Source organism: Lithobates pipiens, unplaced genomic scaffold (genome assembly GCF_037356315.1).
Source record: "Lithobates pipiens isolate NorthernLeopardFrog02 unplaced genomic scaffold, aLitPip1_a1.2 Scaffold_8, whole genome shotgun sequence".
Taxonomy (NCBI): Eukaryota; Metazoa; Chordata; class Amphibia; order Anura; family Ranidae; genus Lithobates; species Lithobates pipiens.
The window spans coordinates 682,581,375-682,597,733 of NW_027507903.1; the positions used below are offsets into that span (position 1 = coordinate 682,581,375).

At 44.7% G+C, this 16,359-nt stretch overlaps 1 protein-coding gene across 1 annotated transcript in view; it reads right to left on the reverse strand.

The window, feature by feature from the left end:
• The window catches only part of LOC143962130 (uncharacterized), a 66,267-nt gene that overhangs the window by 18,254 nt on the left and 31,654 nt on the right, over window positions 1–16,359 (reverse strand). Inside the window, exons 4-5 of the mRNA XM_077471456.1 lie at window positions 6,484–7,065; window positions 646–1,251 (exon numbers count right to left, since the gene is read on the reverse strand). Of these exons, the coding sequence (XP_077327582.1) occupies window positions 646–1,251; window positions 6,484–7,065 (1,188 nt within the window). The remainder of the gene's footprint in view (window positions 1–645; window positions 1,252–6,483; window positions 7,066–16,359) is intronic.

A 16,359-nucleotide genomic window follows, 5' to 3' on the forward strand; every position in this document is an offset into this window, starting at 1 on the left:
TTTCGGAATTTCCGAAAAACTGTCCGCTGAAACTTGGTTTCAGCGGACAGTCCCCTCGTGTGTAGGCTTGTTCGTCAAACTAAGTTCCGCGCATGCTCAGAAAGGATTTACACGCCGAAGGTTGCATTGCAGTGTATAGGACGTCGAATTTTTCGTCCCGTCGTGCGTGCCGTTCACGTCATCGCGCAAGTTTCAGCGGACTGTTCGTTCGTCGTGTGTGGGCAAGTCCGTCCATGCTAATTTTGAGCGGACTGTCCGCTGAAACTGTTTGACCAACAAAGTTGGGCGAACAGTCCCCGCGTGTGTACGTGGCCTAAAGCGTGCAATGCATTGTGGGGCACTACCCGCATGCTTGCTGGAGGGGGCGAACACGCGAAGTTCAGGCCAAACTTTTGCTTCTCTCGAACCTCTCTATTTAGTGGACGGGTAGAGTTGCGTGTCATCCGCATAGTAATCGAAATGGATGTTAAATTTACAAAATATGAGACCAAGAGGCAGAAGACAGATTATAAACAGAAAGGCCCCCTGGGTGGAACCCTGGGGCACACCAGGAGAGAGCAAAGATGATTGAAATTTGAGTTGGATGACTTGATCTGAAGGATCTTATCAATTAATATTGGTTATATAGTAAGATGATAGACTTACGATGAGGTTCGGGCATGTCGAGAACTTCCCCTTTAATTTCAAAACGTAAAGACTTCCAATTAATGAGATTTCCATGCAGATCACCAGAGAGGACCTTCTGGATGTCTTCCTGAGTCAGGATATAATCCCACATGTGGACGTCACTTATTTCACCAACCAATGACTGAGAAGCATCGAACCCTCCACCAAAAGAATCCTGGTCCTGTCCCAGAACAATGCTGCTTTCAGCATCGATATGAAAACCATAGTTTTGTCTTGAACCCCTCTCGGAGAAGATCTTTCCATTGAGCCAAAGATGGGTCCCTCCATAGCCGGGCTCCCAGGTCACACAGATGTGCCTCCAGTAAAAAGGCTTCCAGTTTGGTGCAAAATCAGCTATTATGCTATTTATGAACACCTTATAGGTGTACGGAGGCTCTAAGTAGATATAAAAGGCATCTGGGTTTCTTGGAGTAGCTATAGAGAACAAAGAATAGCGGCGGGAAAGCTCACTGTAGGAACGTAGACAGACGGTGGCTTTCGGCAATGACTTTCTAATTGTAGGTCTTAGAATGACATGAGCCGTGTTGGTTTCTTTGGGGAAGACGAAGACTTTACCCTCCATGTCTAGGGAAGAAAACAGACAAAACTTATTACTGCAAAAAAAGTCAGAATTTATTAACGAAAGCTAGAATCTAAAAAAAAGATACACTGATAAATCTTAGAAAGGTAATTATATCTATTTTTCTTTAAAAAATCTCATAAAAATCATTATATTTCCTTTTGTTTCTTGTATAAATATGTAAAACATGAATCCATTCATGACATCATTGCTTACTACTGTGTGTATTCTGCGATTGGTCACTAGTAAACACATTACCTGGACCAATCACAGCACCCTGCACTATGTGATAGCTGTGGCCAATCACAGCACCCCGCACCATGTGATACATGTAGCCAATCATAGCACCCTGCACCATGTGATAGCTGTGGCCAGTCATAGCACCCTGTATCATATGATACATGTGGCCAAACACAGCACCCTGCACCATGTGATAGCTGTGTCCAATCACAGCGCCCTGTACCATGTGATAACTGTGACCAATCACAGCACCCTGCACCATCATGATAGCTGTGGCCAATCACAGCAACCTGAACCATGTGATATCCGTCGCCAATCACAGACAGCAACCTGTACCATGTGAAAGCTGTGGCCAATCACAGCACCCCGTACCATGTGATACATGTGGCCAATCACAGCACCCTGCACCATGTGATAGCTGTGGCCAATCATAGCACCCTGTATCATGTGATACATGTGGCCAGTGACAGAATCCCACACCATGTGATAGCTGTGGCCAATCATAGCACCCTGCATCGTGTGATAACTGTGACCAATCACAGCACTTACATCATCATGTGATAGCTGTGGCCAATCACAGCAACCTGCACCATGTGATAGCTGTGGCAAATCACAGCACCCTGCTCCATGTGATAGCTCTGGCCAGTCACATCATAACAATAGTAAACAATAGACATGTGCACTGCTAAAGAAAAAAAAATTGTTTCATTGTTTTTTTTTTTTTTTCATTTTTCGGTCATTCGTTAAGATCAAAATTTGTTATTTCGAATCAATTTGTAACTTTGGAAAAATTCTAATTTGTTATGTGCCATCACATTTAGATAGGATAGTCGTTATTTAGATAATTGGTAAAAATACAAAAATTGAAAAATTCTAAATTCAAAAATTCGGATATTGAAAATCTGAAAGTTCAAAAATCTGAAAATCCGAAATAATAACCAACTAATAATAATAATAATAATAATAACTATTACTAACTATTAAATTATAGTTATTGTAATTTCGTTTGAAATTTGGCTCTTAGTGAACATAACAAATACAAATTTATCTGAATTTACGAATTATCCGAAATAACGAATGCCGCATCTAAACGAATGGAACATAACAAATTAATAATAATAAATAATAATAAAAAGTTTTTATTATTATTATTAATTTGTTACCTTCCATTTGTTTAGATGCAGCATTCGTTATTTCAAATAATTCGTAACTTCGGATAAATTAGTATTTGTTACGTTCACTAAGAGCCAAATTTCAAACGAAATTGCAATAACTATAATTTAATAGTTAGTAATAGTTATTATTATTATTATTAGTTGGTTATTATTTTCTGATTTTAGAATTTTCGGGTCTTCAAATTTTCGCATTTCCGTTCTTATTTTCGGATTTTCGTTCTTTTAGAATTTTCGGATTTTCATTCTTATTTTCGGATTTTCGGATTTTTTTTTTAAACAGGGTTTTCGTTAATTTAAATATTTCCGAATTAACAAATTTGTCGAATTCGATTGAGAAACTAATTCAGAGCGAAACGAATTGCACATGTCTAGTATTTGTACTGTCCAGGTGTTTAAGGCCCTCAAGAAATTAAATACATTGGGATTGATTAATGTTCAATCTAGACCAGTGATGGCGAACCTTGGCACCCCAGATGTTTTGGAACTACATTTCCCATGATGCTCATGCACTCTGCAGTATAGATGAGTATCCTGGGAATTGTAGTTCCAAAACATCTGGAGTGCCAAGGTTCACCATCACTGATCTAGACTATACCTACACACTAAATAATATACACTGATTTGGGTTATTTTTTGGAGCAGAATACACTTTGGTCTAAATTTAGGAAGAAAGATTTTTAATTTTTTTGCAAAATTTTATAACAGAAAAATAATAGAAAATTATATATATTAAAAAAAAACAAAAAAAACAAACAAACAATGCAGTGGTGATCAAATACCACCAAAAAAGGCTCTATTTGTAAGAAAAAAAAATATAAACTTCATTTGGGTACAGCGTTGCATGCACGCTCAATTATCGGTTAACCATTTAAGGACTGGCCGCCACAGTTATACTGTGGCGGGTTGCCTCCCCTGGGCGAATCGCCGTAGCTGTACGTCGGCTGCTTTAAGACCACTAGGGGGCGCAGGAGAGAGAGGAGACAGATCTGCTGTTTATACTGATCATGAACAGTGAAATGTCTCCTCCTCCAGTCAGTCCCATCCCCCCACAGTTAGAAGCACCTCCCTAGGACACACATTTAACCCCTTGATCGCCCCCCCTCCCCCAGTGTTAACCCCTTCCCTGCCAGTGACATTTATACAGTAATCAATGGCTATTTTTAGCACCGATCGCTTTATAAATGATAACGGTCCCAAAAAAGTGTCAAAAGTGTCCGATATGTCCACCGCAATGTTGCAGTCCCACTAAAAATCGCAGATCACCGCCATTACTAGTAAAAAAAAAAAATGCCATAAATCTATCCCCTATTTTGTAGACGTTATAATTTTGCGCAAACCAATCAATATGCGCTTATTGAGATTTTTTTTTTTTTTTTTTTACCAAAAATATGTAGAAGAATATATATCGGCCTAAACTGATGAATTTTTTTTTTTTCATGGATATTTATTATAGCAAAAAGTAAAAAATATATATATATATTTTTTTCAAAATTTGCGCTCTTTTTTTGTTTATATCGCAAAAAATAAAAACTGCAGAGGTGATCAAATACCACCAAAAGAAAGCTCTATTTGTGGGGAAAAAAGGACGTCAATTTTGTTTGGGTACAGCGTCGCACAACTGCGCAATTGTCAGTTAAAGTAACGCCGTGCCGTATCGCAAACAAATGGCCTGGTCATTAAGGGGGCAAATCCCTCAGGTCCTTAAGTGGTGCTGAATAGCAAAAAATGTCCCTGGTCCGAAGTGGTTAAAACAAATCAATTGAATACAAAAACAAATCCACAGGTGTAAAGAAACTCAATTTCGTAGGTGGAAAAAATAAATAAAATAAAATTTTTGTCATAAAGCACAAAATATTTTTTTTAAAGAGTAACCATATGCTAAGCATAATGATTACCTGCTTCAATACCGAGCACATCTAATGAAACTCTAATCATTTCATTGAGACAAATGGACCTTTATTTTATGTAATCACCACTGGGTTTTTTTTTTTTTTTTTTTTGCTAAAAAAACAAAAAAAGACAGAGAATTTTAAAAACAAAATGTTTTTCTTAGTTTCTGTCAGAAAATTTTGTAAATAAGTTATTTTTCTCCTTCACTGATGTCCGCTGATAAGGCTGCATTGATGGGCCACCGATGAGGCTGCATTGATGGGCCGCCGATGAGGCTGGATTGATGGGCCGCCGATGAGGCGACACTGAAGAGCACTGATAGATGGCACTGATGAGGAGGCACTAGTATGCTGCACTGATAGGTGGCACTGATTTGCGGCACTGATGAACACTGATAGGCGGCACTGATGGGCATTGATAGGAGGCATTGATGGGCATTGATAGGTGGCACTGATAGGTGGCACTGATGGGCACTGAAAAGCATCACTAGTTGTTGTGACTGATGGACCCTGATTGGTGTCACTGATGGGCACAGACTGGCATCTCTTGCTGGGCACTGTTGTGGCTGATAGGTGGCACTGATGGGCATTGATAGGTGGCACTGATGGGCAATGATGAGGCGGCACTGATTAGGTGGTACTGGTGAGGTGGCACTAGTATGCTGCATTGATGGGCACTGATAGGGGTCACTGATTTGCAACACTGATGAGCACTGATAGGTGGGAAGATGGACACTGATAGATGGCGCTGATGGGCAATGATAAGTGGCACTGGTAGGTGCCAATAATGGGTACAGATTGGTGTCACTTATGGACACAGATTGGTGTCACTGATGGGTACAGACTGTCATCACTTGCTGGGCACTGTTGAGGCTGCACTGTAATCAGGGCACAGATGATCAGTGCTCTGATTACCTATAGAGCCTCCCCTGAGAGGCGATGCTGCTGATCGGCTCTCCTCGACTCACAATTTGTCAGGGTGAGGGATAGAGGGCAGATAAACGGCCCCTTCTGCATTTACATGTGATCGGCTGTGATTGGACACAGCCGATCACATGGGTAAAGAGCCGCATCATTGTGACAGCGGTGACACTGGGGCGAAGTCATATGACGCCGCCCAGAACGAGAGGAGATCCCACCCACCGTCATTTCCCTATATGGCCGGCGGGAGGTAAAGACCCAATATGAGTCCAAAATAAACACTCAAAATCCTTGTCCTCCGGTGTTCAGTGATCCACCACCTTTATTTAATAAGCCTTTTACCAGAATGGCGGACCCCAAAATTAAAGCAGCCACTGGATCAGACTGGCAGCTACACCCAGCTTGTCTCCAGTTATATAACCATCAACCCGCTCATCAGACGGCGTCAGAAAGGGCATTCATAGTGTAGTATCTTTTACATTTACTTTATTAAATAAAGCAAAGAGTACTCAAAAGTGTATTTAAAAACATGCATGTAAGAGCCGCGCCGATCAGAACAACCGGCAAACATGATGATGTCACCGCTAAAGCTCCGCCCTACATGTTTCGTCCACACATACGTCTTCGCGGAGCACATGGATGGTATACATATAACTGGAGCATTTGCATTGAGACAAGCTGGGTGTAACTGGTCTGATCTGATCAGTCTGAACCTCATCCCTATTTATAGTTCAGTATACTGTGTTCCCCTAAAAAAAAATTGTAAACAGATCATGAAATCACAAGAAATTGTATTTAAAATTAGGAATCTTTTTCACAATTTTCAGCTGTTCTAGTTACTCCATGAGAATGTTGGTTCTTTGTAGGGTGATATATCACTTATAATTGTCATCGTCACCTCTCACTATTCATGGGCATGAAAAATATATAATCGTTTTCAATGTAATTATATACTGACAGTTGGAGAATCTTATTCATTAAAAAGCTGTATATAGATAGATGACAGACTTACTCTGGTGTTTAGACTGGACAAGAACCTCTCCTTTGATTTCGTAGTGCAGAGATAGCCAGTCAATGACATTTCCATGGAGATCACCAGAGATGACCTTCTTGATGTCTTCCGGAGTCAGGACATAATCCCACATGTGGACATCACCTATTTCACCGACCAATGACTGAGAAGCATCAAAAGGGTCTTGTTTGTGCCCCAAAACAATTTTGGTTTCAGCTGAGATAGAAGACCCTTTCATGGAGACTCCTTCAGGGTAGAGTTTTCCATTGACCCAAAGTTGGACCACTCCAGTGTCGGAGTCCCAGGTCACACAGGTGTGTCTCAAAGACTCAGAGTCTGTCCTAAAACTAGCGACTTCCTGGTTGATATATACAGAACAAGTGTTTGGAGGTTGCATGTTGATTAGAAAGGCCTTTTCCGCCCCGGGAGTACTAAGAGAGAAGGGAGTATAGGGGCGTGAAAGATCCGAATAAGAGCGTAGACAGACGCTGACTTTCTGCATTGGCTTTGTAACTGTAGACTTTAGAAGGACATGAGATGTGTTGGCTTCACGGGGGAAGACGAAGACTTTGCCCTCCATGTCTAGGGAAGAAGACAGACAAAGTTCATTACTGCTATAGATGCCGAACAATAAAATCTGAATTTATTCATAGATAATATAACTTAGAATAAAAAACTACAGTATATCTCAGGAAGATCAGTAGATTCCATTTCATTGTGTTTCTAAATATTTGGTTAAGATCCAGAAACGAATGTGCATTGGCAGCTTACATTTTCCACCTTCCCAGTTGAAGGAAGTGGCTTCTCTCCAAGCATTCTCCTCACATTTTAATAAAAGTGAAGGTCTCAGTCATAGAAGTATAAGAATCTTCAAACTATAAGGCATAAAAACCGACTTTCACATTCTTGAAAGTCTGCTGTGATGCCACCCTGCCCCCCCCCGCACCCGCTCACCCAGCCGCCATTGCATTAATTTTTTGGGGATCTGCAACATCGCACAGGGATGGCTGCAGGAACTACACATCCCAATAGACCTCTATGACACAAGTAGGAATCAGAGAAGATCTTTACTGCTCTGCCCAGGAAAGTTCAGGGTTTTTTGGTGCCCAGGGTCTGGAGGAGAGAGGACCTCTGCTTACTTGCTCATCCTAACTGGAGATCTGGCTGGGGGAAACCTGATCCTGCCACTGTTAGTTGGGGACACCTGTTAAAGCGCAACATCAGCTGCATGAGCAGCACCCATGGCACTGTTACAAGGAGATCAGAGTGTTCACCACCTGCTCACACTGTTGTTTGCTGGAGGCTTCGGGGAGGGACTGAGGGGACTCCTTCCACCACGGACTCCTACTGCTGTACCCTTTGGACTGGTGAGAGGGCCTTCAGCCCATTACTGACACTGCTAACAGAAATGATGCGCTGAGAACAGGACGCCAAGTATACCCAGCTCATACCGCATATTTGTCAGACCTACAGTGCACCCCCTACCAATAGGGATGAGCCGAAGACCCCCCGGTTTGGTTCGCACCAAAACATTCAAACAGACTGAAAATTCGTACGAACTTTAGAACCCTATTAAAGTCTATGGGACTCGAACGTTTGAAATCAAAAGTGCTAATTTTAAAGGCTAATATGCAAGCTATGCAACAGACAACACAAGCTATAAGGGGTATCTTCAGGTGTATACTGTGCTGGAGGCACACAACACCCACTTTAACTTCTGCAGATGCCTGTATTAGAGAACACCAGCAATAAAGGGTAGATACAGGTGTATACTGTGCTGGAGGCACACAACACTCACTAACTCCTGCTGATGTCTGTATTAGAGAACACTAGCAATAAAGGGTAGATACAGATGTATACTGTGCTGTGCTGGAGGCACACAACACCCACTAACTCCTGCAGATGGTTCTATTAGAGAACACCAGCAATAAAGGGTAGATACCAGTCTACATTGTATACTGCGCTGGAGGCACACAACACCCACTAACTCCTGCAGATGGCTGTATTAGAGAGCAACAGCAATAAAGGGTAGATACAGGTGTATACTGTGCTGGAGGCACACAACACCAACTAACTCCTGCAGATGGCTGTATTAGAGAGTAACAGCAATAAAGGGTAGATACAGGTGTATATTGTGCTGTGCTGGAGGCACACAACACCCACTAACTCCTGCAGATGGCTGTATTAGAGAACACCAGCAATAAAGGGTAGATACAGGTGTATACTGCGCTGGAGGCACACAACACCCACTAACTCCTGCAGATGGCTGAGAAAAGAACACACTGTCACTGCCTATCTAGCTCTTTCCCTGAAAGACTAACACCTGAACATACTACACAAGGCTGCCACGATGGCGGCCTTATATAGTGTAGGGCGTGTACTAAGCATCCTGCCTGTGGCCAATTATGGCTCTCCTCGCTGCCAGCGCTGTGATTGGCCAAGCATGCGGGGTCACAGTGCATGCTTGGCCAATCATGAGCCAGCAATGCACTGCGATGCCGTAGTACATTGTGGGCCATTCGTGCCACACAAATTTGGTGCGAACGGTCCACAAAGTTCTGAATTTGCCGAACAGATGAATGGCCGATGTTCGAGTAGCTCATCCCTACCTACCAATTCTATACCACAGCTACATTGAACTGTCACTGCATATGACCCACCTTTAACTGGCGCTCGTCGCGGCCGTTTACCACGTGATCGCTCCGTCAGATGACAGAGTGATCACTTGTAAACAAACCGGCGTCATGTTATGACGCCGGTTCCTCCCTCCCCTCTCTGTACCGATCGGTACAGCGGAGGGGAAAGAGATCGATGTCAGCAGCGATGTGGGCTGCATCTGCAGTGCCCACATCGCTGCTCACCGAATTTAACCCCTCAATTCCCTGCCAATACTCTGCAATACCAGTGCATACTCTGCAGTACCCTGCCATTACTCTGCAGTACCCCCCATTACTCTGCAGTACCCTGCCATTACTCTGCAGTGCAGTACCCTGCCATTACTCTGCAGTACCCTGCCATTACTCTGGAGTACCCCCAATACTCTGCAGTACCCTGCCATTACTCTGTAGTACCCCCCAATACTCTGCAGTACCCTGCCATTACTCTGCAGTGCAGTACCCTGCCATTACTCTGCAGTACCCTGCCATTACTCTGGAGTACCCCCCAATACTCTGCAGTACCCTGCCATTACTCTGTAGTACCCCCCAATACTCTGCAGTACCCTGCCATTACTCTGCAGTACCCCCCAATAGTCTGCAGTACCCTGCCATTACTCTGTAGTACCCCCCAATACTCTGCAGTACCCTGCCATTACTCTGCAGTACCCCTCAATACTCTGCAGTACCCCGCCATTACTCTGCAGTACCCCGCCATTACTCTGCAGTACCCCGCCATTACTCTGCAGTGCAGTACCCTGCCATTACTCTGCAGTACCGTGCCATTACTCTGCAGTACCCCCCAATACTCTGGAGTACCCCCCCAATACTCTGCAGTACCCTGCTATTACTCTGTAGTACCCCCCAATACTCTGCAGTACCCTGCCATTACTCTGCAGTACTCCCCAATACTCTGCAGTACCCTGCCATTACTCTGCAGTACCCCGCCAATACCCCGCCAATACTCTGCAATACCCTGCCATAAATTGCCATACCCAGCCATACTCAGAGATACCCAGCCATACTCGGTGATACCCTGAAATACCCAGCCATAGACGCCCCCCACCCCTCACCGCCCTCCGGTGCTTCTACCAACTCGCCAGTACGATCAAAGCCAGAATCTTTTTTTTATTTTTTATTTCAGGCTTCCCAGCCTAGAGGTGAGATGTGGGGTCATATTCACCCCCAGATTTCACTGTAAAGAGGACCTGTCACCCCATATTCCTATTACAAGGGATGTTTACATTCCTTGTAATAGGAATAAAAGTGATCAAAAATATATTTTTGGGGAAAAAAATGTCAAACTAAAATAAATAAAGTAAAATGAACAATAAAAAAAAAAAAAAAATTTAAAGCGCCCATGTCCCCATGTGCTCGCATGCAGAAGCGAACGCATGCGTAAGCCCCGCCCACATATGAAAACGGTGTTCAAACCACACATGTGAGGTATCGCCGGGAACGTTAGAGCGAGAGCAATAATTCTAGTCCTAGACCTCCTCTGCAACTCAAAACATGTAACCAGTAAAAAAAAATTTAAAGCGTCGCCTATGGGGATTTTTTAAGTAGCGACGTTTGGCGCCATTCCACGGGCATATGCAATTTTGAAGAGTGACATGTTTGATATCTATTTACTCAGCATAACTTCATCTTTCACTTTATGCAAAAATTGGGCTAACTTTACTGTTTTTTTTGTTTGTTTTTTAAGCACAAAACTGTTTTTTCCCCCAAAAAAACGCGTTTGAAAAATTGCTGCGCAAATATCGTGTGAGATAAAAATTTGCAACGACCACCATTGTATTCTCCAGGGTCTTTGCTAAAAAAAATATATAATGTTTTGGGGTTCTCTGTAATTTTCTAGCAAATAAATGATGATTTTTACATGTAGGAGAGAAATGTCAGAATTGTCCTGGGTGCTCCAGAACGCCTGATGGTGCTCCCTGCATGTTGGGCCTCTGTATGTGGCCACGCTGTGTAAAAGTCTCACACATGTGGTATCGCCGTACTCGGAAGTAATAGCAGAATGTGTTTTGGGGTGTAATTTGTGGTATGCATATGCTGTGTGTGAGAAATAAACTGATAATATGACAATTTTGTGGAAAAAAAAAGGAAAAAAAATCTTGATTTTGCAAAGAATTGTGGGAAAAAATGACAACTTCAAAAAACTCATCATGCCTCTTACTAAATACCTTGGAATGTCTTCTTTCCAAAAAAGGGGTAATTTGGGGGGTATTTGTACTTTTCTGGCATGTTAGGGTCTCAAGAATTGAAATAGGCCGTCAGTACAATTTTCAGATATTGGCACCATAGCTTGTGGACTCAATAACTTTCACAAAGACCAAATAATATCCACCAATTTGTACTTATTTTTACCAAAGATATGTAGTAGTATAAATTTTGGCCAAAATTTATGAAGAAAAAATTACTAATCTGCTAAATTTTATAACAGAAACAGAGAAAAATTCATTATTCTTTTTTTTGTCTTTTTTCTTTTATAGCACTATAGCGATACCCTCACTTAAGAGGGCCGCAAGTTTGGTTTGGGTCCTGAGCACAGCTCCGCCAACCCCCCGGCAATCTGCACTACTCACTTTGGCACAGTTAGTATCTAGCAATACACATTAAATCACTTATACTCTAAATATGTGTGTGTGTGTGGGTGGATAACTCAAGCTCATAGACAATCCTTGAAAGTATATAACTGACTTTACTTATTGTTTTTATAAAAGGAATAACATGAATCAAACATTTGGATTGCAACACATAAACAGGTCCCTGCAGTAACCAGTGATAAAGATAAACAGAGTAATCAGCATAATAAAGTATTGCTATGCAACTCTAACGCTGCCCTTTTTCAGCTACTTCCCCACATGGGTAAACTAACACCCAGCATTCTCTACCTATGCAGTCAGGCCTGACTGATCTAAATGGAAGTCCAGTAAAACAATATTCGCTAGCAATCTTTCGGTGGTGCACTTGAAGAACAACTTTGTAATCCAAACGTATAATAAAGATAAAGCATCTGTCTTTAAACAGCTCTCACCACTCGGACAAGTCCAAGTCCGGTTTCTCTGCCTTTTCGTCTAGGAACAGGAATCCACCGACCTCCCAGTCTTCAATCCTTCTGGTGTACTGCAGCAAAGATGAGAAAATGTCTCTCAGGTGCAACTAAGCTGGCAGAGAGCTCTTTGGAAAAGAGCACAAGGCCCAGGCTTCAGGCCCTGTGCTTTCAGCAGTCCAGCACAGACCTCCTCTTGCTAGGAGAGAGGGGGGTGTCCAAAGAGGAAGAACTAGGCCTCTCCCCCTCCTTATATTTCCTCCCCCATAAGTCTCTGGGGCATAACTTAAAGCATCCTGGGAACCAGCGGGGTTCTGGGAACAGTAGTTTTATAGTTCTTAAAGAGACCCCGCTACACACTCCCCCCACTTAAACTCTTTGGTCCCCAAAGATAAACTTTTAACACATATCCTGTACCAATTTTGAAAGTGCTGAGTATGATGTTGGTACAGGGAATTTCCACCAGAACTCAGAGGTGGGATTCCCTGTCCCACAGGTCACACTGACATGAGTGGCCTGCCTAACTGTGCCAGAGAGTGAGCTGGGGTTGCCCTCCACCAAATGGTCAGTGGAAGGATTAGAGCGTTCAGCACTTCTTCTAGCAGTCACAACAGAGTCCTCAGAGCTCTCTCCCATTTGAGAGTAGGTTAGCTTCTTGGGGGGTCTCACAACTCGGCGAGCTCTCTGTTCTCTTGGGACTTCAGGCTCTGGTGCCACAGGCTCTACTTCAGGAACACATTCTGACAGCATCACTGGTTCTGGAACATCGGTTCCTTCCTCTTCTGAGTAAATGCTAGGGATATCTTCCCAGCCTTCAGGCATGCCACTAGATGGAATGAACTCTGTAGCTTCTGGGTTCAGTGTCCCATCCTGTGTATCCTCAGTAGGTGGGAGATCTATGGCAGAATTTCCTGGAGTTGATGAAGGCCACAGCCACTCAAGCTCTCCTCTTCCACCTTCACCTCGTTGGGTATCTTGTCCATCTCTAACCCGGGAGGTCTGAGACCGAGTGCTAGGTCCCGGGGTATCCAGAATGGAAACAGATTCAGGTGGACTTCTCACTGGAGGTATTCTGACTGCTTCAGTAAGCGGGAGCAAATGATTCCTGTGCCAAGTCTTCAAGGGCCCCACTTTCCCCTCTGGTTTTAGCTTATACACAGGCAATCCAGGTAGCTTTCTGCAAATGACATAGGGCTCCGATCTCCATCTATCAGCAAGCTTGTGCTTCCCAGGGATCCCCAGATTGCGTAGCAGTACACAGTCCCCAGGCTGCAGGTCTTGCACTCGAACCTTCAGATCGAAGTTCCTCTTGTTGCGGGCTCCCCTTTGGTCTGAGGCCGCCTGAGCTCGTTCATGGGCCACTTTCAAATTGTGTCTAAGTCGGTCCACATATCCCTTGTGGGAGGTAGCAGAGGCATGGTCTAGGGAAATGCCAAAGGCCAGATCCACCGGCAATCTTGCTTCTCTCCCAAACATGAGCCGGTAGGGGGAGTAACCCGTCACATCACTTGTGGTGCAGTTGTAAGCGTGCACCAGAGCTGATATGTGTTGGCTCCAGTGTTGCTTCTTCTCTGTCTCTAGAGTTCCAAGCATGTTTAGTAAGGTCCGATTAAACCTCTCAGGTTGGGCATCTCCTTGTGGATGATAAGGTGTAGTCCTGGTCTTCTCTACTCCCAATGAGTCCAGTAGGTTCCGGATCAGACGACTCTCAAAGTCCCTTCCTTGGTCTGAGTGGATTCTCTGTGGTAATCCATAGTGGACAAAGTATTTTTCCATGAGCACCTTGGCCACAGTGGAGGCCTTTTGGTCTTTGGTGGGGAAAGCCTGGGCATAACGGGTGAAATGATCGGTTACCACCAGAACATTTCCCAATCCACTCAAATCGGGTTCAAGGCAGAGAAAGTCAATGCACACCAGATCCATTGGACCCTGACTCTGTAGATGGCCCATTGGGGCAGCTTGATGGGGTAGAGTCTTCCTCTGGATGCATCGTGCACAAGAACGGCAATATTCCTCCACTTCTGCCCTCATACAGGGCCAATAGAACCGGCTTCTGACAAGCTGGAAAGTTCTCTCTGCCCCTAGATGGCCATGCTGGTCATGTAAGGCAATTAGTACCGTCTCTCGGTGCTTCTCTGGGAGAAACAACTGCCACTTATCTTCTGAGTTATCAGAGGGGCCCCTTCGGTAGACCACTCCCTGATGTACTTGTAGCTTATCCAACTCTTTCCTCAGCAGGCGAGCCTCCTTGGAAGGGTGATGTCGAAGTCCCTCTGGATTCTCGTTCTCCAAAGCTTCAAGGACCAATCTCCCCATGGGGTCTTCCAATTGGTCATAGCTCAGCTCCTTTCTGGACAGCTTTGGCAGGAGTTCCTCTGCTAGTTGAGTTACCCCACAGTAGGGTTGAGGGACTCCCACTGCGGTGACTCCTATCTCCTCTGCTCTGGGGCCCCCTCTTGCTTGAAACTCAGCACCCTGACAGAGTGCTCGCACTCCTTCCGGTGCTACCTGGGTCCAGTCTTCCCAGTCATTGACCATGACATGAGATCTTCGGGACAGGGCATCTGCATCCCTATTTCCAGCCCCTGGTCTGTACTTTAGACTGAAGTTGAATCCGGATAATGCAGCCAACCATCTGTGTCCGGTTGCATCTAACTTTGCAGTAGTGAAGAGGTAGGTCAGAGGATTGTTATCTGTCTTTACGGTAAACTCCGCCCCATAGAGATAGTCCTTCAGTTTGTCTACTACTGCCCATTTGAGGGCCAAGAACTCCAATTTATGAGTGGGGTAGTTCTTCTCCGAGGGAGTCAGGGTCCGGCTCACATAGGCCACTGGTCGCAGCTGCCCTTCATACTCTTGATAGAGCACTCCGCCTAGGCCCTCATGACTGGCATCGACATGTAGCTCATATGGTCTGGTGGGGTCGGCATAGGCCAGGACTGGGGCCGTGGTAAGGCTCCTCTTCAAGGTTCGGAAAGCCTCTTCACACCTTGGGTTCCACTGATCTTGAACCGACTCACCGGCCCTCCTAGGTCCCAAGCCATCCTCTTCTCCTTCAGTCTTGAGCAATTCGTTTAGTGGCTTGGCAATCCGGGCAAACCCATCCACAAATCTTCTATAATAGGAGCAGAACCCCAAGAAAGATCTGAGCTCTGTGACTGTTGTCGGTCTTGGCCAAGAGGTAACTGCCTCCAACTTCTCAGGGTCTGTAGCCACTCCCTTTTCAGACACTATGTGTCCCAGATAGTTCACAGAGGATTGGTAAAACCGGCACTTCTCGGGAGAAAGCTTGAGTCCCTCTTCGCTGAGTCTTCTCAACACCTTCTCCAACCTGGCCTCATGTTCTTCCAAAGTTTTCCCGAAGACAATGACATCGTCCAAGTACACAAGGACTTCTATGAGGTTCATGTCTCCAACGGTCTTCTCCATGAGGCGTTGAAAGGTAGCAGGGGCTCCAGACAGGCCCTGAGGCATTCTGTTGAATTCGAAGAATCCCACTGGGGTTATGAAAGCTGTCTTCTCTCTGTCTTCCTGGTGCATGAGGATTTGGTAGTACCCACTCTTGAGGTCCATTACACTGAACCACTTGGCACCAGCCAAACTCTGTAGGGCATCCTCTATTCTCGGTGTGGTATACTGGTCAGGGATGGTCCTCCTGTTGAGAGTCCTGTAGTCGATACAAAGCCTCAACGACCCATTCTTCTTTCTGACCACCACTATGGGGGAGGCATAGGGACTTCTAGACTCCCGAATCACACCAGTCTTCTTCAACTCCGCAAGCTGCTCCCTCAGATCCTCCAGGTCAGCTAGAGGGACCCGCCTAACCCTTTCCCTGAAGGGTTTGTCTTCTTGGAGGCAGATTCGGTGGGTGGCACTCCTGGCACATCCCACATCAAACTCATCCTTTGAGAAAATCCTCTCCCATCTAGTCAGCTGGGCCTTGGCTCTCTCCTTCCAGGCTCCAGGTAGGTCCGGGTTCTCCATGGAAAGTTTTTCCCAAACATCTCCTCCTGCACCCGTTCCTTTTACTTCTGACCAGCTGACTGGGGCCGCAGGACTCACCTGCCCCAACAGCATTCTGGCTGGGATCTCTATGGGTCTCTCCGTAGGGTTTCTCACACTCACTGGGACTCTTCCTCGAGCCTTCTTCAGGGCCTTGATTGAAAT